The sequence below is a fragment of the Ornithodoros turicata genome, chromosome 7 (assembly GCF_037126465.1).
Source record: "Ornithodoros turicata isolate Travis chromosome 7, ASM3712646v1, whole genome shotgun sequence".
Taxonomy (NCBI): Eukaryota; Metazoa; Arthropoda; class Arachnida; order Ixodida; family Argasidae; genus Ornithodoros; species Ornithodoros turicata.
In genome coordinates, this window is record NC_088207.1 from 57833002 (window position 1) to 57860929 (window position 27928).

A 27928-nucleotide genomic window follows, 5' to 3' on the forward strand; every position below is an offset into this window, starting at 1 on the left:
TCTATACAGCCCAGAAGTGGGAACTCCGCACAAAGAATAAAAAAATAAAATAAAATAACGCGGTGACTTAGACTAAATATTACAATGCGGGGGATGATGTGGATTCCTTATTGGCAAATGCAAAGTTTGAACACCACCTTCTAAAGTCTCACATCTCTCGGTTTAAAGCCGCAGAGATCAGGAACCAGGTACCACGTGACTGACTGCTCCATCCAAGCCCGACAAATGAAAATAGTGTTCGGTCTGTATCCGACAACCACCATTGTCATGTACTATATAAGTTTGCTAATATTTCGCAGTTCACAAAGCCGTATGTAGTTACGCATATGTGCCGGATAAACTCTTGTCTATTCAAACCGAAACTTTTGGACCGGACAATAACAGGATATACTTCCACTCTGCGCTCTATCCCGTAGGGCAACGTGTCTTCAGTTCTCTTCTGCTGACAGCATTGCGTTTATCGCCCTTCGACGTCCTCGATCTGTGACCTCACGTCCGGCTTTCCACTTCCGGAAAGGGATCTGTGTTCCTCGTATGTTCCTCGAAGCGTCAAACCATCCCTACGTTATTCTGCTTCATGTTTGTGCACATTCAGTAACAACTGAAATCGGACTCGATGAATTCCCTCCAAAATTAGTTATAAAAAGAAAGAGCATTGGACTCCTTGCACAACGCCTAGCAAAGAGGGAGGATTTATTTATTTATTTATTTATTGGGAGGACATTGCATATGAGTCTACTTTTCATATGTTTCCTATACCCTGCTGGTGTCAGCGGAAAATGACCCACCACATCATCATCCGATTTATGTGCGTGTGTGTGGTGTTAGCACTGCGATGCAACTGTGACTATACGAGCGGCGTGCAAACGTAAACAGGTAGTGGAAGACAGGGGGGTAAGTAGGCGTCCTGGGCCGACTTCAGGAGGAGCTGTGGCGACATCCGTAGGGAAAACCAGCCGGAAAACCCAGGGTGATCCTCCAGACAACACAGCCGATGGTACTGGATTAGAACCTATCGCATCGCTGTCCCCAGTGCTATAGCCTTAGGATATTTCATTAATAAAAAAAACGACTGAGAAGCCCATCTTTGAATGGTCGACCGCGAGGATGACGCAACCAGGTCTTCCTCTTGAGTGGTCCATGTGCGCTGAACGAGAGCAACTTCCCCGGGCGATAAGGTTCCAGCGAGGCCACGCGTAAAACCTAGTAAAACCTGCTCAGCTCAAGGGTACGGCTCGGAGCCTGACGAGATAGGGCGTCTATAATTATCGTCCCGATTATCTTTGCTTTGTTGCGATTATTTTGAGTAACAAGCAGGGAGCGCTGGAAGCATCTTCGGAAAAGACGTTTGGGGAACTTCGGAGATCTATGGGGGCCGAGAAATGATTAGGCACAGAGACGGCGGAAACACGTCATCAGACCGGTCTCATTAAACCAGATGCGCGTGGTCGTTGATCGTGTCCGAAATCTCTTTGCAGAGCGAGTCCATGGTGGCGACACCCCTGGCAGTAATGTAAACTAACCTAGCTAGCATAGCGTGTCGTCTGTTCTCATGAATGTACTCCGAAGATCATCTCAGGTTACGGGTGCTAGAACTTAGAAGCGATGAAAGTCCCCGATCATGATCATTCAAATGAAGTTGTTTGTTGTTCGGCTGGAAGAATTTCGTAGATGGTACCGAATCTGCTGGCTTTTCGGCGTTTTCTTATTTTTTATTTTTGTTGTTGATTGATTGATTGATGGAACTGAAGAAAAAAGTGGAGATGTTAGTCCCAAAACACTCGAAACTGGCTACCCCGGGACGCGTTAATTAGGGCTCACTGTATATATGAAACAAATGAAGGAAAAAGAAGATGGGGGAGATACAAGAAGGCCACAAATCTATACACTTTGTGAGGTACACACAAACACACACGCATGCACACAGGCATACACACACACACGCACACGCACGCGCACACACAAGATAGAGCGTCACAGAGTGTCAAAGCGTTGTTGTCATTTTCGGCAGGTATTTTGGGCGGTATTGTAAGATCATTGGAGGGTGGAGAGGGTTGCCGGGAAAGTCCCTGGAAGCAAGTAATGTACGAAATATTTGCTGTAGGATCAAACTGAAGCTCGTTTCGGTGACGCATATGCATGCTTTGGACCGAAAACAATTGCAGGCAAGTTCGACAGAAATATTGTCACCATCTTTCTTTTCTTTATTTTTTTTTATTCGTTATTATTATTTTTTTTCGCAGTTTTCTCAGACAAGACAGTGCATGTTCACTCGTGCTTTTGCGTGCCAAAAAAAAACTATTTTTCCCCTGGACAGCGTACACCGTAATTTCTCTCAACATATGTTTGCCAAGTGTTGGTCCAACGGACACAATCGATAATAGAGTTAGGTCTCTTCAGAGCGGAGCTTTGAAAACCCTAGTTGCTATACATGGGAGACGAAACAAAGCGAGAGGAGCTCCCTTCTGGCGGTTTTCCGTCGGATCTATTACAGCAGACATGACGCTAGTGATACTGACACCCTCTCCTGATAACAGGGCACTCTGCGTAGATTGACGTGAACATACTGTCTCTGTGTCGCACGCGAACACTTACTTTGCAGGAGTTCGTTGTTTTGCTGCGTATCACGGTCGTTAGGGGTCGCTGTCTTCTGCTACTGGAAGTAAATTATACGCCTATGGGGAAATCGATATTGATCGTTATCGACAGGTATTGATAATGTGACTATATAGCACTACCAAAGTGAAAGGTGCGGTGCAATAGTGTGTGTAAATGTTTGAAAAGTTTGCCTTGAATGCACCATCAACTGTAACGTGATATCTAAGGTTTGTATAAATGGAGAAAAATGAAACGGATAAAAACTTATCGTTTATTCGTCCATCGTTATCGTTACGTATCGTTTATCGTTTATTCCGTATTTTGTAGTCGTGGTCCAGTGGTTCACTGTGGCTATACAGGCATCGATAGATGTAGAGAGGACAGCAGGAAAGGTGGGAGACAGAGGGGAGTTTAGTGTGCGTCCTGGGTCTACTTCTGCCGAAAAACTTGAGACAACACAATTGGTGGGGAGAATTCGAACCTGCCACCTCTTCCTACCACCCCTTCCTGCGCCTCCCTCTCTCCATCTGTCTCCACCTGTACGCCGCTCATAGCACAAGTTGCAACACGGAATTTAAAAAAAACGTATAGTCTGCACAGACACTGACGCAGCCTTTATATTCTGCAGATATGTATAAGCTTTTTTTAGGGCAACAACAAACCGAAGTCACAGCACCGAGTTCGTCCGCACTCAAATAAATAAATAAATTCGGGAGCAATTACAGCTTGTAGTCCCCCTACACTGCAATTCTCCAGCTTAGACTCCTGGCTCTGATTTATTTATTTTATTTATTTATTGATTGATTGGCTCTGATGTGCTCCCTATCACTACAAATAATCCCTAAACTTCGTGTGAACTTCCGTCCATTTGGGCCCGGAAGAGACAAGCGGAAGTGGTACTCCATCGAGTCCCTAAAATGACTAAAATTGTTTCCGCCACGAATAAGAAGAACTTAGGCAGCACCTTTCTCTGAAAAGAAACAAGAAAAAAGAAAAAAAGAAAAAGAAGAGCATGATCAAAAGCGATAAAACTTCCAGCACCGTCTTTTTTTAACGACAACGACGAGGTCCGATGATTGATTGATTGATCTGTGTGAGACTAGCAACTCCACTTCACTTGCACCAGAGGGACGAACAGAACACCGACACACGCAAAGCGCATATTGCGAAGTAAATAAAGCAGTGTGAAAACAAAACAATACGCCCAAAAGGTAGATATAAAAATTACTCCCTCAAAGTCTGTGAGAACGCAGGAATTATTACAGAAACGAATACTGTAAACGTATTTTTATTCGCGATGTATTGCGATTTTCGCGAATCGCGCATTCAGTCATTTGCGAAGTTATTCGCGAGTATTTATTTTCGCGATTCGAGCTCTGTTTCCTTTCGCAGGATAAATGTCAAGCTGTGTTTGCGAGTACAATTTTTCGCGATCTTTTAGCGGTCACGAAATTCGCGAAAATTCATACATGGCGAATAAAAATACGTTTACAGTATTACCTCTATCTATATATGTGCAAACCGGTTACGTTTATTTGCGTATTTTCGTACGATGGCCTCTCTGAATTTGCGTTCATTGTGTTCAAATGAACAAGAACAGCAGAACAAGAACAGCGAGTCAAGGTCATAATTCCCCGAACATTTCAACAATTTTTTCTTCTTCTCCTTTTCTTTATAGCAACTGGAAGATACCAGTTGGGAGAGGGTAACATTGTACGTGAAAAGCGATCACAAAGAAGTCAGGAAAGTGGGTGCGTTCGTTTCAAGAGTTGTTTCGATGTGTGAGGTAATCGAAAGAGTTAATCTGGTAGCTTTCCAGAAAGGAACAAGTGGGTAGTTTAATCGGTCACTGATCTGTCTTTGAAGGATATAAAAAGAAAGCGAGGCCTGGAAGATAAAAGCACGCATCCCCTGTAAAATATATCGAGTTTCGAATTCTTCCGAGTTCCGCTCTTCCCTAATTAATAATAATATCCATGTTAGAGAAATAAACCAAAAAGGTGTTCCGTTCGTAGACAAAGCCTAACCGAGCATTACTAGACGCTTGTTATTATATTTATAATCTGTGTACGGTTTATTTTATATTTGTTAACTACATTCGGATCTCGGAGACTTTTTAAAAATATATTTTCCATGGGATTGCAAGGGATGGGATTGGGATGGGACTGCAAGGAGAATTCATTAATTATTTCTGCCGTTTATTCGAATTTCAGAAAATTTCTAGCAGTGTATATTTCCGACATTGTTGTCTTTTTTTTTTTTTTCCTTCGAAAAAATAGTGAATCATGGAGATCTAGCAAAACAACTTAGATTTCACAGTTCACATGCGTCATATATAAAACCTCTGAGGCCAAATGTAAAAAAAAAAAAAAAGGAGAAAAGAAAAGGACAAGAGAGTTCGCACAAATTTAGAAAACAATCTGAAATATTTTTAAGGTGTTTAGAAGCTTCTGTATCATTTGCGTACCTTCCCTAAAAAAATACATAAACAAAAGTCATTATACACAAGAATATCTTCATTTTGAATAAGCATAGTATGTCATTCAAGGAAGAAGAAAAGTCACACTCTTTTCTCTTGAAGGAAACCCTCTCTATTCAGAGTATGAGGCAGGTTACAGTTCCCTGTAATATTCGCGTTCGCAGGGAACACATACTTATCGTAGCCACATAACTTGCCATTCCTCCGCGACACACCCCCTAGCAACCGTCGCGTTCAACATCCACTCTTTCAAGGTAAACTCGTTTTAGAACGTCGGTTTTCCGCGTCTGAAGCTGCATTTAGTATTTTTGTTAAGAACGTCATGTGTTGCTAACCGCACCTCAAGCGAGCTTGACACTCAGCCAGGTTGGCTTGTTCTGCTGCAGGCGCTAGCGACGGTGACGTCGTTATGGCAACAGAGCGCCCTGGTACGTCATCGCGCGAGCCCCCGGAGGACGCTCTCCGATTGGCTGCCGCTCCGATATAAAAACGGCGGCTGTCGAGGCAGACGACGCATTGGACGCAGAATCTTCAAGCGGACAAAGGTGCGGTTTGCGGTGGCTGCCGCTAAGTATTCGTTTTGTTGCTCTTTTCATATTTTTTGATGGGATTGCTTGAGTTTTGATGCTGTCTGTTGTTATGCCGTGCTTTGTTTACAATTCACCGGGGGATTTCGTGCAGTGCTACTGTTAACGATCGCTTACCTGCCGGCATTTTGACATCGCGCAGCTGTGATCTCCTGATTTCCTAGCAGAGGCATAGCTTTGTTGTGCGTTTACGTAGTGCTAGTGATGCGTGTGTTGTTAAGACATGGACATCATTTTTACGCGATACCTTCAAATTTGCAAACGGTAGCGGGAGTATGAATATTTGGAGCGTTCGGGAGCCGTGGATCGCAACTGGCCCCTTTAGGCCCAATGAGGATTCCACAGGTCTGGCGTTGTCCTCACTATGGTCATGATAACTAGTGCGTGCAACATTTCGTTGAGGGGTGAAGTCTGTTTGAAATAGTGTCGATTGCATGCCTGCCTAGAACGTGTTTCTTCTTCTTTTTTTTTTTTTTGCATTCAAGCGAGCGTGGTTTTATTTCCCGTGTCCTCTTATATCTTAGGAAATGTCTCGCATCGACTTTGTTCTGCATTTCGCTGTTGCTTGCATCGGTGAATGCGCTTTGTTTTCGGCCTTTCGAAGTTGACGACAGCACGTTGCATGCGTTGTATTAACGTATGTGAACAGCAGTAACGAAAGCCTATTCTTGATCACTGCCGCGATTCCATGGCAAAACTGCTTAGACGTATTTCCTACTCCAAAATTTGAGAAGCCGAGGTTGCTTCTTTGTTCTAGAAACAAGCAGCGTTCACCTTATTTTTGGAGGGCTGAAGGGACACTATACACAAATTTATGACACTCCGTTCTTGGAATAAGCAAAACGTTAGGCTCGTCCACATTTTACCCATTTTTGCCATCAAAGTCTTCCTTCTGGATTACCCTTAACCACATAACAGACGTCCGTCACGCTAATTGCTGACGTCGTACTCAGAATTATAGCCTGTAGTAACGTTCGTGCAGCAGCGGGACCAGCCATTTTGCGTTACTGAAAAACCTAACACGTTTGGTGGGCATAATGGTTCTTGCATAATCCATCCAGGCGTGCCCCCCTCCCTTCAACCTAGTTCCAACTTCCAGGAAACCTCTTATCCTAAACAGGGCGACAACCTTTCGATCGGTCACTCATTCACTCAGACTACTTGACCCTAATGTCCGCCACGTGCATGTATATCGTCTGTACTACCGCTGTACAGGTATATCGACTAGTTAATCAACGTGTAGCCCCGCTTACAGCGTACGAAGACCCGACTTCTAATACGCTAAAAGCACTTTAGGAAATGGAATGAACGGACATATTGACGCGTGGCCTAGAACGGGAAGTTATGTGTAGTTCTTCGAAGCGCGTTCTCTCTTCACAATCTAGGGAGACGTTGAACAACTCGAGAGTTTAGCAGAAATCAATACAATGTGCAATGAATCTGTATCGGTTGGGATGCCCTCAAGGCCATCCCAAGCAGCACAATGTACTGAAAGTCGAGTGCAATAGGGGTGGACGGGTAGGTGGAAGACCTTGCAGACTCTCGAAACTAAGGAACATTGATAAGACACATACCGTCCACCCCTATTGCACTCGACTTTCAGTACATTGTGCTGCTTGGGATGTTACCTACGCCCACAGGTATTTTATCAGTGATCGCGGAACGTAAACTGTATTGGCGAGCGTAAACACTCGAACTCGTAAGGTGTAACATCTTTCAGAATTGGCGTAGCATTTGCAATGACTTCCGTCATTCGTGTGAGAGCTGAGGTGCCCACGAAGGGGTCTTCACATCGTACTAAAGAGGACCTTTAAAAAAAAAATAACGACAAAAGCAGGTTTTGAACCACGCTGAGGACTCGAGCAATTGGTGCATATACATTGCTTAGATACGTCGTTGCAGCTCGCATTTAAGAACCTTCGGGTGGACAAAATGCGTTATATACCGCTACGCGTAATATACGCTTCAAATTTGATAAGCACAATAAATCCGGCATACTTTAAAAACGCGCCTACAAAGCCGCGTCGTAATCGACCCATCGCACATTGTATTCCTCCACTTATCGGAAATAAAAAGAGAGAGAGAAAAAAAATTCCGTCTTCGATCATTCCCAACCCTCCCGGAGTTTCTACCCTCACAGCAAGCAGGAACGATGGAATGTATCCAGAGAAGATTTTCCATGTACTCCACCATTGACAAGATTTTTGAATAAAGCTTTCGCACAAATAAGTTTTTTTATTCTTCTCGTTTTTGCGCACCATACGAACACGAGCGCATCGAATCTGCACGATGTACCGAATGTGCGTCTACATAGGAGGGTTGTGCGATACGCCAAGATGCTTTAGCTCTACAACGCTACGCTTTACGCTACAACATTACGCTGCGTTTTAATAAGTGCCTCCGGGTCCTCACAGCACGTCGTACGTTTTACTCAACGTAAAAGTCTCGTGACATGTTATCAAGCGGTCGAGCGACAACCTCCTCTGCAGAGGAACGTCGCGTTTACGTAATAGCGAGACGGAATCTACTACAGGTTTTCCCACTCATTTTAATCCATTGGTCACTTAATTTAATCCGGGCACTACCCAATTTGATTCAGTGGTGAACCAAATTAATCCAGACACCAACCAATTTAATCCAATTGTGTACTGTGTATTCAGTCATGACATGACTGATACGGAATGCATTTGCATGTGATGCTTGGATTAAATGGTTGGTGTCTGGATTAATTTGGTTCACCACTGGATTAAATTTGGTAGCGCTTGTATTAAATTGAGTGACCAACGGATTAAAATGAGCGGGAAAACCTGTAGAGCAGGTGCAGTAGTGTACTAAGAAATTCAAATTGACTCGCCAATTGTCTTTACGAACTAAAACTGTAATCAGCGTATCTCCTTAATTGCATAATGTATATATCACGAATCTGGAAGTGGAACCGCGTTTCACGTATTTTCATCCAGACCACTCCTACGCTGTCGCTCCTTCGGTACATTGCGCTGCGTGGCGGTATAACTCCGCCGCTAACCTTAACGTCCGCTACAACCATGACACGTTTACTGCGCGAGAAATGACGTCGTCGAGGTAGTTAAGGTAACAATTGAAAGCACGGAGTGGGTCGTTAGACGAGGAAATGTAGTTTCGAAGGCCGTGACACGTTAGTTTCCCTGCAGTACCATGTCAGAAAATTGCGCTGTGCTTGCACAGCCTGACGTGCACAGCCTTTCCGCAACACTGACGGCGGGGGGCGTGACATACAGCATCCGTTCGAAGACTTGAACGTGTTCTTGTTTGCAAGACGTGATTTTTTGTCCCAGTGCCGCGTTAGCATTGTGTTAGACGCCACGCTCGAATGGCTAAATGTGTATCATTATCTGCATTGTACGGTGACTTTTATTCAGCGTGCGATTTGAAAAAGGTCAAGCTTTTCAGGGTTAGATAGATGGGGTGGTGTCGACGCAAGCTTTTAAAGATGTCTCGGACAATATCGTGATTCGGCTGTGAAGTTGAGATTTGATTATAATTTAAAAAAAAAATATACGCCCGACTTTTCAGAGATTACAAAAGCCAGTATATTTGTTCGGAAACTTGAATTTTTAAAATTGTAATGTCTCTAGTAACCCCAATAGACGAGTTCACAAAATCCCAGTGTTCTTTGCGCACGCGTTGCATCCTGGGCGCTTGCTGAGCGGGGGAACGAAGAATAATCCTTCACATTTCGCTTTCGCTGACCTTGACACGTCGTGGACAATGGACAGGTAGGGGAGAAATCAGAACAGTTTAGAGGCCACCCGTTTCTTTCGTATTAGTAAACTCCCACAGTTCAAAGCGACGCTAAGCACTCTGGGTTTTATCTCCGTGTAAACTATAAGAAAGAACGCTACAGAGGACAAAGAAAAGAACGGTGCCAATATCTTGCTGTTGTTTCGCTCCTCGAGTGGATCGCGCTTCAACTAATCAACCCGAAAGGACGAAATCCCCGTTGTACCACTGGATGGATATTCAACTCGTATACGGGAAGCGTAAAACGCCATCAATGAAAGCGTAAAAGCCACCCTGGTCAACGTGACGAAATTTATCTTCTAATCGCAACACCCATACGTGCCATACCTAATAGAGAGAAGGAAGAAAAAGCCCGATCAGTACAGCGTATCAAGTTTTCGTCGTGTTTGGTCGAAGACTACATCGGGCGTGTAGCCTTGTATAGACCTAACTGCGCAGTTGTTCCTGAATGGGTCCAATCTAAGCGCGTGCCTTTCAAGGTTGTTTACGTGAAACCTATCTGCGAAATGCTCCTCGCGATATCAGGGAACACCTCGTGTCTTCGAGTCTAGACAACCTCCGTGCATTTGTTGTTCCCGTATGTGTACACAAATATTTCGAAAGGGGTTGCAGACCTTACGCGAGGTCTGACGACAGAGGCAGCGGTTCCGCGTTGTTGTCAGGCCTTCGCCGGGGACGGAGCTCTACTGAAAGCGAAGCGTCATCCCTTCGATTTTTTATCCGGGACATTGCATTCCGCCGATACCCCTAATCATTACAGATTAGCTTTCCGAATTAATTCCTCGTGGGGTGTAATTGGGAGCATGTTTCCTCACTTGCATAGTGGCATTACAAATGAGGAATTACGCTTGCATTCTTTCACAGTTCAGCATTCCTGATAAAAAGCACACTATATTAACATCTAGAGGAAATTAGGGTGCAGCTATTCTGAACGATGCAGGCCAAATCGTTTCTTTTAGCGATACTTTCTATAAATAATTCCGAACGTTTTTATAATTTATGATTCTGATAATCATTGCTTGCTTTGTTGTCGCAGCACTTCGTACGCTTATAATTAACTTATAAAGTGACTCTGCTTTTGATTGCGAGATTGTTTTATTGAGTGCAAACCATGTAGGTACATGTCATTTCATGGAGAGATCCCGTAGTTAAAAACAATAGTTTACTTGCACAACCCTGCTTTAGTCGTGTCGCCACACAAATGTGGGCTGACCACCCTTATCTGTAAACCTACTCCAAATTACTAGTCCTGCATCGGCCTAGTGCTTGTGGTATGTACTAACCAATCAACCAACAAAATGTTTACTTAAACACATTAATTAATTTACACGGTGCACATTCACTGGGACATCATTGCTAGCTACAGCAGGCTCAGTGTTCCAATCAGGAACATGACGTTATTCTTCAGATTTATTTTTGTCTTGTCGTTTATGCGTCGTAAGATAACATATAGCATCCGAGAACTATGTAATACTTATTTCCTGTCGGGACAGGGAGCGAGAGAAATACATGATGACGATGATATGGGGATGACCGACAGGGACCGCGAACACTTGCTGTGGATTTCCTGGCATCATCATCATGGTGATGATGATGATGATAAAAAAAAGTGGGGACATAAGTCAGCATAGCTACATGTGGCAAGGTTGATTTTGAATGAACCGCGATAGCGATATGGACGATGAGCAGAGCTTAAATTTACGAACTAAAGGTACATCCTGGTCTGCAGCTTGCCCCGGTTTCGAGGCCAGTCTTTGGAAATCGCTCAGAAATTGACTTTTTTTTCTTTTCTATTTTTGTTTCTGAAATCTATGGGCTCGATGTTCCACAGTGCGGGTACCGGAAACTGCTATAAAACCGTGACGTCACAGGACACTCATCACGAATAACCGCAAATAACTCGCTCGCCAAGTTAAATGTTATTGAAATATTTTGCGTGGGGATTTTCTGCATGATGACGATTCGTAAGATACCAGACTTCTCTTTTGCATATTCCATTTAGTTGCGGACTGTCCCTTTAAATTCGAGTTAAAAATTCCCAGATGTCATATGTCCTTTCTCTCCATGACCACAACTGCTCGATTCCTTTGTTTATGTTGACATTTCCGATTATTTCAGCGCTTTCTTTCTTTCTTTCTACTTTCTCTAGGCTGGTTGATTTTAAAAGAAAGCGGATATAATACGTCCATTATTGGCTTTCTTTCACTTGGAGGAAAATCCCCGAGATAATAGAGCAAGCGCAACGAGAGTTGGTTTATCCTCCAAGGTTGACCGTTTGACATTTCTATCAGTAATGCCCGGAATAGTATGTGGGGGATATGAAGGATAACCATACAAAGCCTGCAGGTGTGTTAGAGCACAGGCGTCCTAAAAATAGAGCAGCAAAAGAAAAGAGACATTGTTGTCTGCTACCTTCTCGACCTCTGGGTGATAGTGTAATTTTCGCCATACAAAAGAAAGTATATATGTTTTCCTAGAAACTGGTAGGTTACGGTCTTATTCGTGTAGAATAGAATATCTGGTTTTGAAATTGTCGAAGCATTTCTGTTCGAGTACAATCATTATGATTTGAAATATATCTTATTTTCGAATATGTCGTTGTTCATTCTGTAAATGTCGACCTCTATCGCTGTCTGTTACGTGCGGTGGGTTCGTAGTGCAGTCGGTATAAGCACGGTAGCAATGCGTCAGTATTAGTCACAGCAGGAAACTTCTGTATATCCAACACAGTCATAGCAACCGCGGGGAATTCCTTTATCGATGAAGGTCCACGATCTCGAATGAACCATCAGAGACGTCCCCTTCGGTCGGTTTCCACGTTTCCGTGTTCTGTTTCGCGGCAACCCCTTCAATTTATTTGGAAATGTCCTCGTCCGTGCACCGCTCACGGCCCTAGTATCTTCGCGGCGCTGATCCGGTATGCATATTTGCGTCATCCGGGACAAAGACCGCGTTCTCGTGCCAGCATCTGCCTAGCTCCCCGAGCTAAATTGGGACGGACTGCTATACGTAAAGCCCTAGCATTGATTTCGCAACCTGGCATCATCCAACTGAGCACTACTCTTTCAGCGAATAGAAAAAAGAAGCACCCGCAGCGAAAAGATGAGGTCTGGGAAGATTCCCAATTATCGATCACTGCTCGTCGTCCTCAAAGTGGGGGGGAGGAAAACATCACTCGATTCCCTTCGGGCAACCTGTACATGTTTACACGTTCTCTGGTGATTCCAGACGGAGTTGACGACGTTGTTCGTTGTAGCGTCTGCTCCGCAAAATTAACCGTGAAATCATTTGATATCCGTTGCACAGGTGCACCTTTATAGGCAAGGAAAGTTCAATTTCAATTACGCTGCTACAAACTGTCTGAGAACCTGACTGTGTCAACATCTTCCTTTTCCCTTACAAGACTTAAGATGCATTTGAGAAAAAATTTTTTTTAGTTCTTTTGAAATTTTCTCAGTCATGTTACTCCATTCCTTAAAGTAGCGGAGAAGTCATTTTTAACACCCTGTTTTCTTTCTATAAGACTGTTAAAGTAGGCCGGTAAAATGCACCATGAGAAGTAATTCACCGCACACAAAGTCATAATAATCGCAGGAATTGAATTTAAAGTACGCCGCAAAACGCGACCGCGCGCAACGATCGTGGAAAGCAGTACCAGCCTCTGACCTTGCGCTGACGCCACACCGTCCGCGCTCGCTGATTGGTTCAGAGTATCGTCTGCTAGTCATCTGTTGAGGGCTCTGAAGAAGCATTGCACACAGGGAAACTCCCGCGGGACAAGGAAATCCTCCATGCCCACCGGTCACCCTTTCAATTCCTAATCTTCCCCGAGGGAACAGGTTTACCGACTACAGAAGAAGAAAGCCCTCCCGGGCAAAAAGAAAGACAGGCGCTGACCTCGATTGACCTCGCAGACGTTATGACGTCATAGGTCATCCTTCTCATCCTCGTTACACCCCGGGAGGCTAGTCGAGAGTTAACGAGCTTGGTTGTGTTTGTGTACGCTTTTTTTTTTTCTGGGAAAAAGACTGCACGCATCAGGACATTTTGTGTTAGGCAAATTGACGCATATGCTTTCATGAGATGTCTTAAAGGGACTATGAAACGATTTTTTTCTTCGTTTCGTTCGAAAGAATACATTTTTCTGAGTCTAGAACCGAAATTTTACTTTCGTCGCGCGAGCGGATTTCTCGGGAGCGAATTTAAACGGAGCGGCGAAGGGAGGACAGCTAGCGCCGCGCCGCGCCGCGCCGAGCTGCCGAGCGGAGACACAACGGGCAACTTGACGCGACCACGGCCGGCTCAGCAACACGTCATCGTGACGTGTTGCCGAGCCGAGGAATCCCGCCAGGAGCATGCGCCGTAGGATTCCGCGTATGCGTTCATCGGGAGTGGAAATCTCCATGACAGCAGCTTTCGCGTGATCGGCAGATTTCGGCAGTGGCGGCAGCCACAGCGCGAGCTCGCGGCATTACTTGCCATTGTGCAACACCGGTGACGTAACGGGGAACCGAAGTGCGGTCCGTACAGTTACACCATCGGCAGGGAAATATGCGCGGGAGAGGAGGAACGCGGAAGAGACATTTCCAGCGCGCGCTCCTCGCAGAGTGGAGCGATTTCGTCCGGAAAAATTTGTGGGATATTAGTTTCTCTGCGGGAAGAACAGTTTCCATCGAAAAAAAGTATGGGGGTTCGGGAAATTTCATAGTCCCTTTAAACTGAAAATATTTTGAATGGCCTTCGGTACTCCTTTAAACGCACCATAAAGTAGAAGACAGACATGTTCTGCTGGCGGCGTAATTTACAGCTTGTTTCTTGTAAACTGAGCACAACTAGTTATACGTATGTGACAGGGAACGCTAAACATTTTAAATTTGCTGGTAAAATTGCGGTAAAACGGTTCGGGGCGACGTCTGGCGGGAAATAATCCTCAATGTGTTGAGCAACAGTGATCGATGTTCCCGACTGGCTTGCTGCTCCTGACGGCTACGTAGCCGACTTCTTTTGTTTTAGACCCAGTGTTATGCGCATGCAATGTAGTTCTTACCCGCAAGGCGCAGTTGGTGGTGACTTCGACACAGTATTGCCCGCAATTTTCAATTTAATTATCTAAAAAAACTATTAGGGCAATTGGGACGAAAATTGTGACGTAAGAGTACTGAGGGCTCATGATAACGAATAGATAAATTTTCTGAGATTACAGCTCTAACGCTTTGCAGACCCTTTATCAGGGGGATAAAGGTAATTAAAGTCAACGTAGAATTTCGCCTCGTCCCAAAATCGTATCGTAGCAATCGTATTAACAAGAATCGTATTATCGTATTAGCAAGAATATATCGTATTAATGAATCTCTAATAAGAATCGTGGCAATCGCAGGACAAAATTCAACTACTCGATTCTACTCTTGGTTTCGCGCGTATATTTAACCGTGCCCTTGGCTTCGTGTATTTTCGCGGGTCTCTGCAATTAATCTTCAAGTTATCTTTGATAGAGCTCTCTCGTTAAGTTATCTAATTGTCTTCACGCATCCTTCATTCAGGTAAGTAATTTGAGTGTTTCCGGGCCGAATGCAACATTTATATATTATCAGTAAATCTTCATATCGTAAGCCATAATAGGTATAAATACAAATACGAAGGCTTGCTATAGCAGCTATAGCTTTATGCGCCAGTTTGGCGCCAAGCTATTAACAGGTGTTAGGAAATTAACAGTTAGGAAATTAGACAAAAATTGACAAAAAAAATTGACAAAAAATTGTGAAAAAAACATTTACATTAACAGTGTTAGGAAATTAAGTTTGAATCGGGATTGACGGTCCACCAGTACTGGAACCAGACTATGGTTCTTCCTCACGAAAGTATAGTTTTTTTTTGTTTTCACCCTCACAATATGAAGTGATAAGGGCTACCGATTCCCCTTGTTTAATGGGCACTTATCATGTACTTACTTACTTTATCGATAAGCAGGCATATGGTGATACATGTTCAAAATGGGACTACGAGGTCAAGCTTGTATATTGCAGTCAGATAGCAAATTGCGTCCGACGTTGCTATAGTGAGAGTAAAAGGTAAAGGTTATTAACGGGTAAAGCTGTTGCGAAAGAACTATATTCTCAGTACGCAAACTTCGTTTCTATAGAACACGCTATGTGGGGCTGAAGCCGAGAAGTCATTCCGAACCTCTAATTTTAGATGGGATTTTGGCACTTTAGCAACAGCTGTTAACACAGACCTCTTCTAGACGGCCGACGTCACTGCCCTGACAAAAAAAAAAAAGTATATCGGCGTGGAAATTTTTTCACGGTAGTTTTTGTAATTCCGAGGTAAAAGCGGAGCGTTTTGCGTCACAGCAGGGGAAATCCGTTGCGATTATTTTTTAAGACTGACGTCAATCATGTCGTCAAGATTGCGACGCGAAAAGCGATTTTGAAACCGATAGGTGATTTCGTACCTCGATAACGGGCTCTTCCTGCTTTGAAGGCTTCATTGAATTGAAGGTTATGGCTCGAAAAACTTTATCAAAACTTTTGAAAGTCATTATCCGCGTCATTATCAGCGCATTCCCCAAGTTTTGACTTAGTGTTGTTGAGACTGAGCGGCCATTGAGTGGCAAATACTTTAATGACCACGTCGGTAACAGAAACGATTGGATTGGAAAAGAAAGAAAAAAAGAAAAATATGGAGAGGTTAGTCCCGACCCAGTCAGAACTGGCTACTCCAAAACGCGTTTGAAACGAAATTACTCGTTTCTAGGCTGCTTGCGCGGTCAAAAGTGGCGCGCTGTGTTGATGCGGCTGCAACAATATTGCTTCAGTTGATAACGGAAGTGATCAGGGTCAAAGAGCGCCGATAAATAAATTGGCTCTGAAGCTGAGATATTGACCTTTCATCGCACGTTAAAGAACCCTCAGGTGGGCAAAAGCAATCCACAGACCGACCGCTGTGGCGTCGCTCATGATCTCAGTTGTCTCGCGACGTAAACCCCCAATTATTATTACTGTGAGATATTGACTGGGTAACGTACTGCGGGAAATCTGAAACATCCTGATACGGAAGGTATTTCAATAAAACGTTTTGAATTTGATGCGGCTGCCCTCAGTCGAGTCCTGGTAAGATAAGTATATGTACTGCTTGCGACACACTTGTCTGAAATCTGCGTGGCATAGTGATAAGGATGACGGCCTTCCACACCGAGACTGGGAGGTGACACGGGTTCGAATCCTGCCACCGGCTGTGCCATCTGAGCAGTCCTTGGGTTTTTCGGCAGACCTTCTAGACGAATGTCGACACAGTTCCCCCCGAAGTCGGCCCAGGATGCATATTAACCCCTCCCCTGTCCCCCACTCCTTCCTGCTGTCCTCTCTCCATCTCTACGCCGCTCATAGCCAGAGTTACTTCGCGGAGCTAACACGAAATATATGAAAAAACTGAAATCTCTCGTGGTCTATCCAGTCTCGAGTGTCCGGGTGTTACAAGTTTATTTCTCCTATTAGAAGCGTGTGGCATACAGCCCAGGTTCAAACACAATATTGGTATAGCACCCTCGAAGGAAAATAATAATAATAATAATAATATAATTTGCAGTGATGGCCACTAACTACTTCTACAGTAGTTTAACTATAACTACTAACTACTTTGTTATTGAGTAGTTTAACTAGTAGTTCAACTACTTTTCGGGGGAGTAGTTAAAACTACTTTTTTAACTACTGCAATGTATCCCTTGTATTGTTCTTGGACACCTAAATATGAATCACAAGCAATAATAAACTTTCGCTCAAGCCATTGCTACGACCGTCAAATACAAAGCTTGCGGCGGGATTCTTTCTGTGCCTACGCGATAAACTAAGTTGCAGAATTATTTCACAGCAAATCAAATGAGGCTTCACTAGACAAGCATTAAAAGTGAAGATTTAGTACACATGCACGACACAATTGCTCTGCACCTCCGTTCTCATCAAACAAGTAGCTCAAGGTAAAAGTCGGAAGCACAATCGTGCCGTAAAGCTTGCGGCAAAATCGGAAGTAGTTGGCGCCTTCAGTAACCTAACTACTGTAGTTAGCTACATAAAATAGTAGTTTAACTAGTAGTTGTGACTACATTTCTGCAAGTAGTTGATAACTACTTTTTAACTACAATCAGGTAGTTTAACTAGTAGTTTAACTACATGTAGTTAACTACTGGCCATCACTGATAATTTGAGTATAGATTTACACGAAACGGTGCGGCTGCCAAGTGTGGCGACATGCTGCACTGTTTGATATTGTGTTTGATTGCGGATAATTTAGACTACCTGTGGTTCTTTGGACGTAAGCCGGAAATCTCCGATACACGGTCTTGAAAGCACTGTTTACCACCCCCCGCATTGCTACCGTCCTCAGTCGAGATTAAACCCACGATCTTGGCTATTTGGACTTAGTTTGTCTTGTGCCATATACCACGTGTGCCAACACGTTACCGACTGAGCTACCGAGGTGTCAGCCCCCTTCGAAAGCGACAAAATCGAACACGGGCTGTTGAACCACTGATTCAAGATGTCGCAAGCAGTGCGTGTTTATGGAATTTTTAATGGATTATGTTCTTTTTGCAACTACTCATTTTATATAACATTCCCCTCCCGGTGACAATAGGGGTCGCCTTTTAACGCGCAGACAAATACGTCCTCGTAAACGGGCGAAACGCATTCTTTATTAAAACAGACTCGTCGGTATAAGTGGAAACGGGTTCGTGTGCAGGTCATGAATCAAATGGCCCTTGTTCATAGGTGTCACTGGTCATGGTTCGACGGCGAGGATTGATCATTTAGGTTCCAGGTTTCTTCTTCTCTCTTTTTTTTTTTTTTTTTTTTTTGTGTTTCTGCTTGTATCTAGTTTTTGCGGTTCGCGCACTTTACGCGATAAGTTGCTCCAGGACTGCGTTGGAATAGACAACGATGCGCTGGCCGTCAACGTATCACCAGCAGATATACAGCGTGTACCCGTTGGATGGGCATGCGGAGAACTGGGAGGAGGCGGGTTCGAATCCCACTACCGTCTGCGCTATCTGAGATCTTCTCCGTGTTTTCGCCCTTGCCAAACGAATGTCTCCCTGAAATCCGTGCAGGACACGCAATGAACCAGTACTCCCACTACAGAGTGAGTCCTCGTTAATATGACCCCCGATAATCTGACATACGCGTTTAACGACCATACTCCTGGGGAACAATGCAGTTAAACCTCTGCAAATCCTCCCCCCCCCGTTTATATGACAATTCCGCATTATGACCAAAATTTTCGGGAACGACCGTGGTCGTAATAACGAGGTGTTCACTGTACTCCCTCCCACTGCCATCTTTCCATGCGTCCATGTCTGTACACCACTAATCTCACAGTCACCCCGCGGCGCTAAGACTGGATTTAAAAGCGCCATAAATGTCACGAAGCACCATATATATGCTTCCGCTGTATGTGGCACATTGGGACATATATGCCTAAGATTTTTATTTTATTTTTAAAACTGAATTTAAAAAAAACTATTTTAAAAACTGGCTAACGTCGGGGCCTTTATTCAGACGCACGAATGACTTACACGATGTACGAATGACTTACACGATGTAAACTTTTTCTTTTTTCAGGTCAGCAATAGTATGATAGTAGCGCGACTCCTTCCAAACGTGAACCACAAGAAACTCTGTACCAGAGTCCGGTCCGTAGACTGGGAAGGGGGTTCGGCAGTCTCCATACATTCCATACGACATCTGCGTTATAGTTAACCCTGGTGGAAGCTAGCCTCGGGGAAAAGAAAGCCCGGAGAACCAAAAGCCCTTGACAAGGCTCAGGTAGGTGCAAACCTTATGCCTGCAGGGATTTTCCCAGCACCCCTCCACGCCCCCCCCCCCCTTAATGCCCCCAAGTCTTGCAACACTCCCCCCACCCCCCACCCGAGATGAAAATGTGCCTGGACATCGGCAGAAGGAAATCTAAAGAGTTAATGCTATTTAAAGAGCCTAACTGATGTCGGAAATATGAAACTTACAGGAACATCGTACAACAAACATTGAATGCGATAAGGGTGAGGACCTACACAAAAATGCAAAATCATTTGGTGCAAAAATTGGTGCAAAATCCACTAGCCCACGTGACGCCTGTATGAGGACAACTGTTTAGCCCAACGTTTCAGAAATGGTGCTTAGCCATTTTGGTGGCGCAAACACTTCAAAAGTGATGTTCAGAGCCTAATTTCAGGTGTATTTTCTGACTGCCATTTGGGTATCCACTGTAATGCTACCCCCTTTCCCTTCATTAAGAAAAGAAGAGGTCGTGGTTTCTCGAAGATGCTCATGATTCGTATTTGCAGGTTAATCGCATCTATAGAGTCTAAAGCTCAACGCGTCTTGAGAGTCTGCGTCAACCCCCAAGTGAGATGGTGGTCAAAGGCACTCAGCAACACAGCCTGACCGTCAAGCTGGTCGGTGCTGGCTCAGCTGCTTGCATTGCAGACCTTATGACGTTCCCCCTGGACGTCGCAAAAGTCCGCCTCCAAGTACGTAGATTTTGGTTCCGACTTGATTTAGTGGCTGATGTCTTGCTGTGTCGTGCTTACCGTTCTCGTGCAATTGCTCTGGAGTTGTAAGTTGAACTGTACGGACATAGACGTGTACGTGTATGGACATAGACCTTTTCATAATTTGAACATACATTGTAGTTGATTACTACTACGCCCGCGGTTTGTGTCTGCGTGCGTCAAAAATATGGTTCTCTGTAGAGCAGCTTGACTCCCACAAGATTAAAAATCAGTATCATTGTTTCGTTTTTTTTGTTTTTTTTTTGTTTTGCAGATCCAAGGTGAAGGTCTCAAGGCTGGAGCTGCCAAACAATACCGTGGCGTGTTTGGAACCATCGCTACCATAGCCAAGAAAGAAGGACCACGATGTCTGTACAATGGCTTGGTACCCGGTCTTCAGCGACAGGCTTGCTTCGCTACTGTACGCATTGGGTTGTACGACGGTGTTCGGGACTCTTACACCCGGGTACTCCTGAGTAAGTGCATCATATTGTACTCTCGAAGAACGAACTTGATGTCGCCAATCCGTACTTACTATTTTGTAATTAATTAAATTTGGTCCAGACAGCACAGCTAAGGAAAGTGGCATGCTCTCGTGTAGACAGCTATAGACAGGAACAATGTCTCGGCGAGACAGACACACACAAATTTGCAATGAGCCTCAACACCGACATATGTTTGAACATGCGCTAACGTTTCAGAGCCAAACAGTAGCGGAGCATCTGTCCTGGGGGTACGCATACTGGCTGGAATTACGACTGGGGGCCTCGCCGTGGTGTGCGCCCAGCCCACCGACGTGGTGAAGGTCCGCATGCAGGCACAATCTGGTCGGGCTCCTGCACGTTATGCTAGCTCTTTCCAAGCCTACAAGATGATTGCCAGGGACGAAGGCATGAGGGGCCTATATAAGGGTAAGGGCCATTCGCTATTCGTTACAGGCCTCGCACATGCGATCCGGCCGCTGCTTGCGAAGGTCTACACGCGCTACCAAGGGGCTACAAGCCATGTTTCAATGTTTTCCACTCTCTTATAGGTACCCTGCCAAACATTGCTCGTAATGCCATCGTCAACGCAGCCGAACTGGTCTGCTACGATAGCATTAAGGAGCAGATTCTGAATGCGGATCTGATGAGCGACAACATGCCGTGTCATTTCGTGTCTGCCTTCGCTGCGGGATTCTGTGCCACCGTCGTCGCCTCGCCCGTCGACGTGGTCAAGACCCGGTTCATGAATTCTGGCAAGGGGCAGTACACCGGCGCCCTTGACTGTGCCATGAAGATGTTCCACGAGGGTGGTTTCATGACTTTTTACAAAGGGTAATTATTGAACTTCACCCACTGATTTATGTTCCTCTGGTCTGGTCAACTCCTCCCGCAAATCTAAAGATGTTGTCGCAACGAGGTCCGCCTGCACGCTTCAGAATGTCGCTTGTACAGTAATCTCGGTGCGAAAACTCTCGTCGGGGACGACGTACTTGGAGCACATTTGCGGGGTTTTAAAGCAAGCACGTAAAATAATCGCGTTAAAGGGACTGTCGCATCCGGAAACCGATCTATGAAACCGATATCACTATGTTCGGCATCGGCCCACAATCTACTTGGCTAATTTTTCTGTCCAAAAAGTGCTTAGATATTAAATAAACTAGTTTTAAAAGATCAGTGCTGCTTCAGCGGCTGGTCGAGCTGAAGACTGGAAGGTAGTGGGTTCGAAGCTTGCCACCGACTGTGATGTCTGAGGTTTTCCCTTTGTTTTCCGAAGACTTTCCAGACGAATGTCCAGACACAGTTCCCAATGAAGGTCGACTGAGGACGCGTACTAACTCCCCCCGGTCTCCCACTCCTTCCTGCTGTCCTCTCTCCATCTGTCCACGTCTCTACGCCGCTCAAAGCCACAGTTGCTTCGCGGCGCTAACACGGAATAAAAGAAGCTCCGATGGCGTATCATCACTCCCTAAGCTCTCGGCGCTCGGAGGTGGAAAGGTCCGTCCAGACCTCCAGACGCCCTGTAACTGTATAGGGTATAGGCTCATTCACATATGCGTTTCAAACAGCGGCGCCGCCTCAGCGTTCGCGGAGCAGCCGAGAGAGGCGGTGCTTAGAATCACTAAATAAGCTACGCTTCAGAGTATCGACACCGAGCCGCCATGTTGTTTCGGATGACCTCCAGCACCATCCATTTAGCGCTCTTCGAAGTGTTGTCTTCTTCCACTATACTTCCACTGCTGAACTTCATCTTCATCTATTTCTGCTGCCAAAATAAAGGTGGGTCTGGAGGTCATCCGAAACAACATGGCGGCTCTTTTTGCCTCAGTGTCGGTACTCTGAAGCGTAGCTTATTTAGTGAGTCTAGCGGTGCTGGTGGTGGGGAATGTGCGTTCTGGGCCGACTTCTAAGGGAACTGTGCCGACATATGTCTGAAAGCGTCTGAGGAAAAACCCCAGACAGCACCGGGATTCGAACCCGGGTACCTCCCAGTACCGACGTGACACGGCCAGCACGCTAACCACTGAGCCAAAAGCGTGTCGAGAGAGACCCGTCACAAGTAGCCGAGCCGCCAGCCTGCAAACGCGCTTCGTTGTTGTTGCCATACGTCAAGATCGTACGGACATCACTTCCAGCTCTCTTCCTTCAAATTTACATTGTGAAGCACGTTATCTATTTTACCATTGTTGCGAAGCATTTCTGCTGCACTCATCAATCGTCGGAACGACAGACGTGACACAATATAGCGCAGGTGCAGAGAAGGAACGGCAGAAGAAGCGACACACATGTTTACCTGCTGACGACCAACACACGCCGGTCACGCAGAAGTCGTATTTATTTTCGTCGATTCCGTGGTTTGCGCAAATTCCCAGCTCATCGTTGACGACTCAGACCGCAAACGACTGACTATTGGTGACAAAGAATTTACTCTCACGGTAGTACCACACGCACGATTGGGCTTCCCCACAGTGGCGTAGTCATATATTTCGTTAGGGGTTCTATGGGGACTTTCACGTGAAGAGAAGGATTCCCCTCCTTTTCCTCTCCCGAATGCAGGATTTCGGGTGTGGGCGGTTGAATGCCCCCACTCCCCCTGGCTACGCCACTGCTTCCCCATCTACCTGGCGTGCACTATCTCGTCTGCCTCGCTCTCAATGTGCGAAGGTGTACTGCTTGCGACATACTTGCGATACTCATCTCAAATCTCCAGCCCGTGGCCCAGCTGTCCCCTATCGGTGGTGTTGCCCGCGGAGGAGCTGTACCATTATCGCGTCCGAGGGGAGGCCGTGTATGGTACCTGTTTCACACAACGCTACTAATCGCGCGAGATCATCAGAGATCATCAGAGATCATCAGAGATCATCAGAGATCATCAGAGATCATCAGAGATCATCAGAGATCATCAGAGATCATCAGAGATCATCAGAGATCATCAGAGATCATCAGAGATCATCAGAGATCATCAGAGATCATCAGAGATCATCAGAGATCATCAGAGATCATCTAGGCATCATCTGCTAGCAGACAACGCCCAAGTATCACAGATTATCTCTCGCGATTAGTGGCGTTGTGCGAAACAAGCACTCTACGCGGCCTCCCATTCGTAGAGGTAATGGTACAGCTTCTTCGTACGTGACACTGCCGATAGGGGACAGCTGGTCCACGGGCTCTGTCGACTAGCCGGTGGACTGCATCAAAATGGCGCATATCTGCTCACTGATAAGCAGATTTCGCTTGGATTGAGGCCTTTTGGGCTGTTCAACGGCGACTCTGACGTCAAAAGAGGCTCCTCCCGTGAAGCTGCAAAAGATGGCCAAACTCTCTCTATATATGGCTCTGGTGCTGGAGATTTCAGACAAGTATGTCGCAAGCAGTACCTCTGTGATTGTAGCTCTTATGTTGTCTCGGGATGTAGTGGCGTATGGTTTTTGGTGTGAGGTTAAGAGAGGAGGTTTACGGGTGCTCTCCTTCCATGTGTCATGATTGTCCTGTACAGTTTCTCTAACTCGATATAACTGGTCTTATTGCTTTATTCGGTTTGGAGAACCTACGATAGCAATGAGCGAGTGAATCCTTGTGAATGTCCCCCCTTCCTCGATTGTGTATAGGTAACTTGTGGACATATTCCAAGAAAGGAGTGCAAGCTGCTGAGATGTCCCTTATTCCGAACAGCCGACTACAAGTCGTCCTCTCTTTTTCGCAGGTTCATGCCATCTTTTATCAGGCTAGGATCTTGGAACATATGTATGTTTGTGACATTCGAACAACTCAAACGCTTCCTCACTTTCCTGGGCGACTCGCGCGTCCGGAAGGAACTTCATTCGACGATTCCCAGCAGCACGAGCCAACCGCAATTTCGAACGAGGTACAAGTTCCTGGAACCTAGCGCCATTGGCATGGAGCCGGTTCTAATGGGGCAGGCAACACCGTGGGAATTTTAACCAGCATCATTCATCTACGCTTGACAATATATAGACAGCATTGACCAAGTCTAGTGATGGGTTCCGAACAGAGTGTTGAAAACGACAAAGTGGTACAAACTGTTGCTCCACTTCGATAGTGTATTGTGTGTAAAGGTTCTGACCGTGTACGGGTGGTAGTCCTGATAGGTACCGATTTCTCATGGGCATATACGCTGGCGCAGGTTATAAGTGTTAATCTCAATACTTCGTATCAAGAACGCAGCATATACCGCGTTTCGATATCTTGAAATGATCGAAAATTATCGTAGGGGAAAGTATGGGAGTTTTAGCAGTTCTCAATTCATTTATCGTCCGATTTTATGTTTGTCACCTGTAATAATGTTCCATACAGATACATACTTTATTTTTTTACCCAAACTATTTGTGCTGCGTGTACATTTACGTAATTCCTCGCGGTTATGAAGTTGTAATAAAGATGTTTATGTGATACAGATTTACGTGTGTCGTCTTGTCTGGTGCGCTCTGCTGCACAAGACCAACGCAACACGATCTTGTTGTTGTGTTTGTCTTGGGGGCGTGGGCGTGGGCGTAGCGAGTCCGGATGTAGTCTGCTTCAGCCAATCACCAAGCTCGATTTCAGACGCAGGCTTTCAGTGGCTACAAGTGACTGCCCATGCGGCTGATGGCGGCTCCCCTTCATAGGTACGGCCGCCGAAAGCACGGTCGCTATAGGCACGGCCTACTAAGTTATAGCGACCATGTCATAACCGGCAAACCCTATGAGGAGCCAGTCCGCACGATCCGCTAGGAGCGCTACTCATCGGCCCGCGAGATCTCCATCATGATTGGACAACGGAAATTTGAATTTTGAACACGCAGAAGCGGACGTACCTGCCGTACAGTTCCCTTAGAAGTCGGCCCAGGACGCACATTCCCCCAGGGCGTCAGTCGTGACGTTGCCCACATACGTGAGGCCGACAACGGCAAGCCCTATCACCACCACCTCCACCGTACCTGCCGTAGCAGACGACAGCAACAGCGCCTATGAAGACGCGTAGAATGATGATGGTCAACTTTTGAAAGAAGAATCTCTCGTGGGACATCCACCACTTGTGACAAAAATAGCTTAAAGGCAAGCTTAAGTACAAAGTGCTGGTGGAAGCAACAACCGGGCCGATGAGTAGCGTCACCGTTAGCCTCCAAACGTGGCGCTGGGAAGGAGCCCATATGACATGGTCGCTATAATCTAGTAGGTCGTGGCTATGGGTCTGTTGCACTAAAGTTTCGTCCGTCGACCGCAGCGCTAACTGCCGTTTAAGCGACCAGGCCATGATTATCTTGGTGCCGTTGAGGACAGCGCACGGCGAGGCTCTGAAAGGTCCCCGTGTGAACGTCCATAACAGTGAACTAGGAAGACAAGACCTTGCGTTTTGTATGCCTCGTGTGTGGTTTAGCGTTAAGACGGTGCGTATTCGCTGCGGTCATGACTGCGCTATCGCAGAAGCGTTTTTATTTCCGAAAAAGGCGCGACTCCGATACGTCTAGGGAATAAGAACGATGTGCCGCTGGTTGTGTGTTGCATTCGCGTTCTTTGAACGGCTGCTGGTAGTGTGTCCGCCTTCTGATCTCAAGCTTACGAGTTCAAACCCGTCTGAGGACGCCAGCAACTTTGTGGCAGGGTACGTACAAGTTACTTAGGCACGCCGTCTTCCGCGAGAAACGTTAAACACGGTGAGCTGAGATTTTAGTGTACGTTCAAGGAACACTCAGGTGGGCAAAATTAATCCACAGTCAGGCCACCTGTGGCGTTGCCTCTGGTCATAGTTGTCTCGCGACGTAAAATCACCAATTGAACGGCTGCGAACAGTCTACTGAATTTGGAGTGTCACTACAGCCTCGTGTGGTTGAAATGTGTTTTGAGACGCAAGCATCGAGCCCGCGCTGCGTCTTAATCTTTGAACAACAAACGAGCTTCCGTGCTTCACTTGCCTATACTGACCGTTGACACGCACCGTGGAATGTTGCTTTTGGGCCGGTGCACCCACAGTCATATCCCTTTTACACACACCTTTCACCGCAGCCTACAACATTGTTGATGTCACGTGGCCACAATTGGCATTTCGGCGGACGCAGGAGTAGGAGCCTTTCCAAGGAGTATATATATAGATATTTATTTTTTTTTTTTCTACTGGCTTTTGTATAGTAGGGTGTCTTTTTGTTTTCATTTCACCATTGCACAGGCAACAAGGTCAATGTTTATGAAAAATCAATGCTTATGTGACTTCCGCCTTGGAAGCAAATCCAGAGGAACGGCCGACGAAGAAAATGTTGCACCGTCGCCGTTCTTCGAATTTCCAATTCGCCATGCAGATTGTCATAGCCATGTCACAGTCGGGTTATAGTCTAGTTAGTCAATTCCATAGCCCTGGCTATGATACCCTGGCCAATCTCCCTTGTGGCTAATGGCCATTCTCCATGGGAAGAAGAAGAAGACTTTTGCCGAAGGGCGCATTCAACCATCCTTCCGAACCATGGGAAACAAGTTAGGCGGCGGCGGCGGTGGAAGTCCTTGTGCGGTGACGCATTTGACCCCTGGCGAAAAACAGGCCATTCGTCGCACCTGGACACTCTTCATGAAGAACATACGCGAAGACGGCCCTGCCGTATTCATGGCTCTCTTCGTTAGGTACCCGGCATATCAGAAGCTCTTCGCCCCCTTCGCCGACGTCGATCTCAGCGTCCTGCCCAACGACCCTCGCCTTACGGCTCACGCAGTCTCCTGGGCCTACTTCATGACCTCCATCGTAGACAACTTGGACGATCCACCAACCCTGACCGAGCTGGTCAGGAAGCTGGCGAGGAACCACCACATCTACACCGTCGGACCGCAGCACTTTGAGCACATGAGCGGCGTCATCGTACAGGTGTTCCAGGACAAGTTGGGCAAGAAAATGACTCCAGTGTGCTGCGAATCGTGGGGCAAGATGATGGAGTACGTGGTGCAGACTGTCCAGTCGGTCAGCGAAGAAAAGGAACGGGAGGAGAAGCTGCTGGAGAAGGAGAGTCCTGGTCACGATGGGGCCGAAGACGAGGGCAAGAAGAAGAGGTCCAAGAAAAAACAGAAGAAGAAAGAGTAATAAGTTGCTCGTTGAGAGTAAGAAAAAAAAGAACTGTTGTTGAGGCGTCTCCGGTTCAGTGTGCATTATGTAGAACGAAGTGACACTGCGACGACCTAGTACCTAGGTGGTCGTCAGGATTCTCATGGGGCGTGAGACAACGTCTTTTACTTACTCTCCCGGCCTGCGTTGTACAGCTCCCGTCAACCTTAATATTAACACTGAAAAAAAATCCGGTCTCATTTCCGACCGCGATAACAGTCACCCTGGGGGCACTGGGGGAATATTAAGTGAACAAAATCCTTGCGTTAAACTAACAGCATAATTTTGTTCAATTAAGATTTCCTCATGGTCCCAAGTGTTGCTGTAATCGCGCTCGGACACGTGACCGTATTCTTTCCGGTGTTATTATTAAGGTTGACG

General features: G+C 45.8%; 2 protein-coding genes across 2 annotated transcripts; both read left to right on the plus strand.

Annotated features, from left to right (window-relative positions):
• Positions 1-5516: 5516 nt before the first annotated feature.
• Positions 5517-24882, plus strand: LOC135401728 (dicarboxylate carrier SLC25A8-like). Its single transcript, XM_064634278.1, has 7 exons — positions 5517-5622; positions 19056-19259; positions 19778-19963; positions 20259-20460; positions 20686-20895; positions 21018-21300; positions 24170-24882. The coding sequence occupies exons 3-7, from the start codon at positions 19844-19846 to the stop codon at positions 24405-24407; spliced, it is 1053 nt and encodes a 350-aa protein (XP_064490348.1). The 5' UTR covers positions 5517-5622; positions 19056-19259; positions 19778-19843; the 3' UTR covers positions 24408-24882.
• A 1981-nt stretch (positions 24883-26863) lies between these two features.
• On the plus strand, positions 26864-27573 carry LOC135400148 (hemoglobin subunit beta-like). Its single transcript, XM_064631882.1, has one exon. The coding sequence runs from the start codon at positions 26921-26923 to the stop codon at positions 27524-27526; it is 606 nt and encodes a 201-aa protein (XP_064487952.1). The 5' UTR covers positions 26864-26920; the 3' UTR covers positions 27527-27573.
• Positions 27574-27928: the final 355 nt, after the last annotated feature.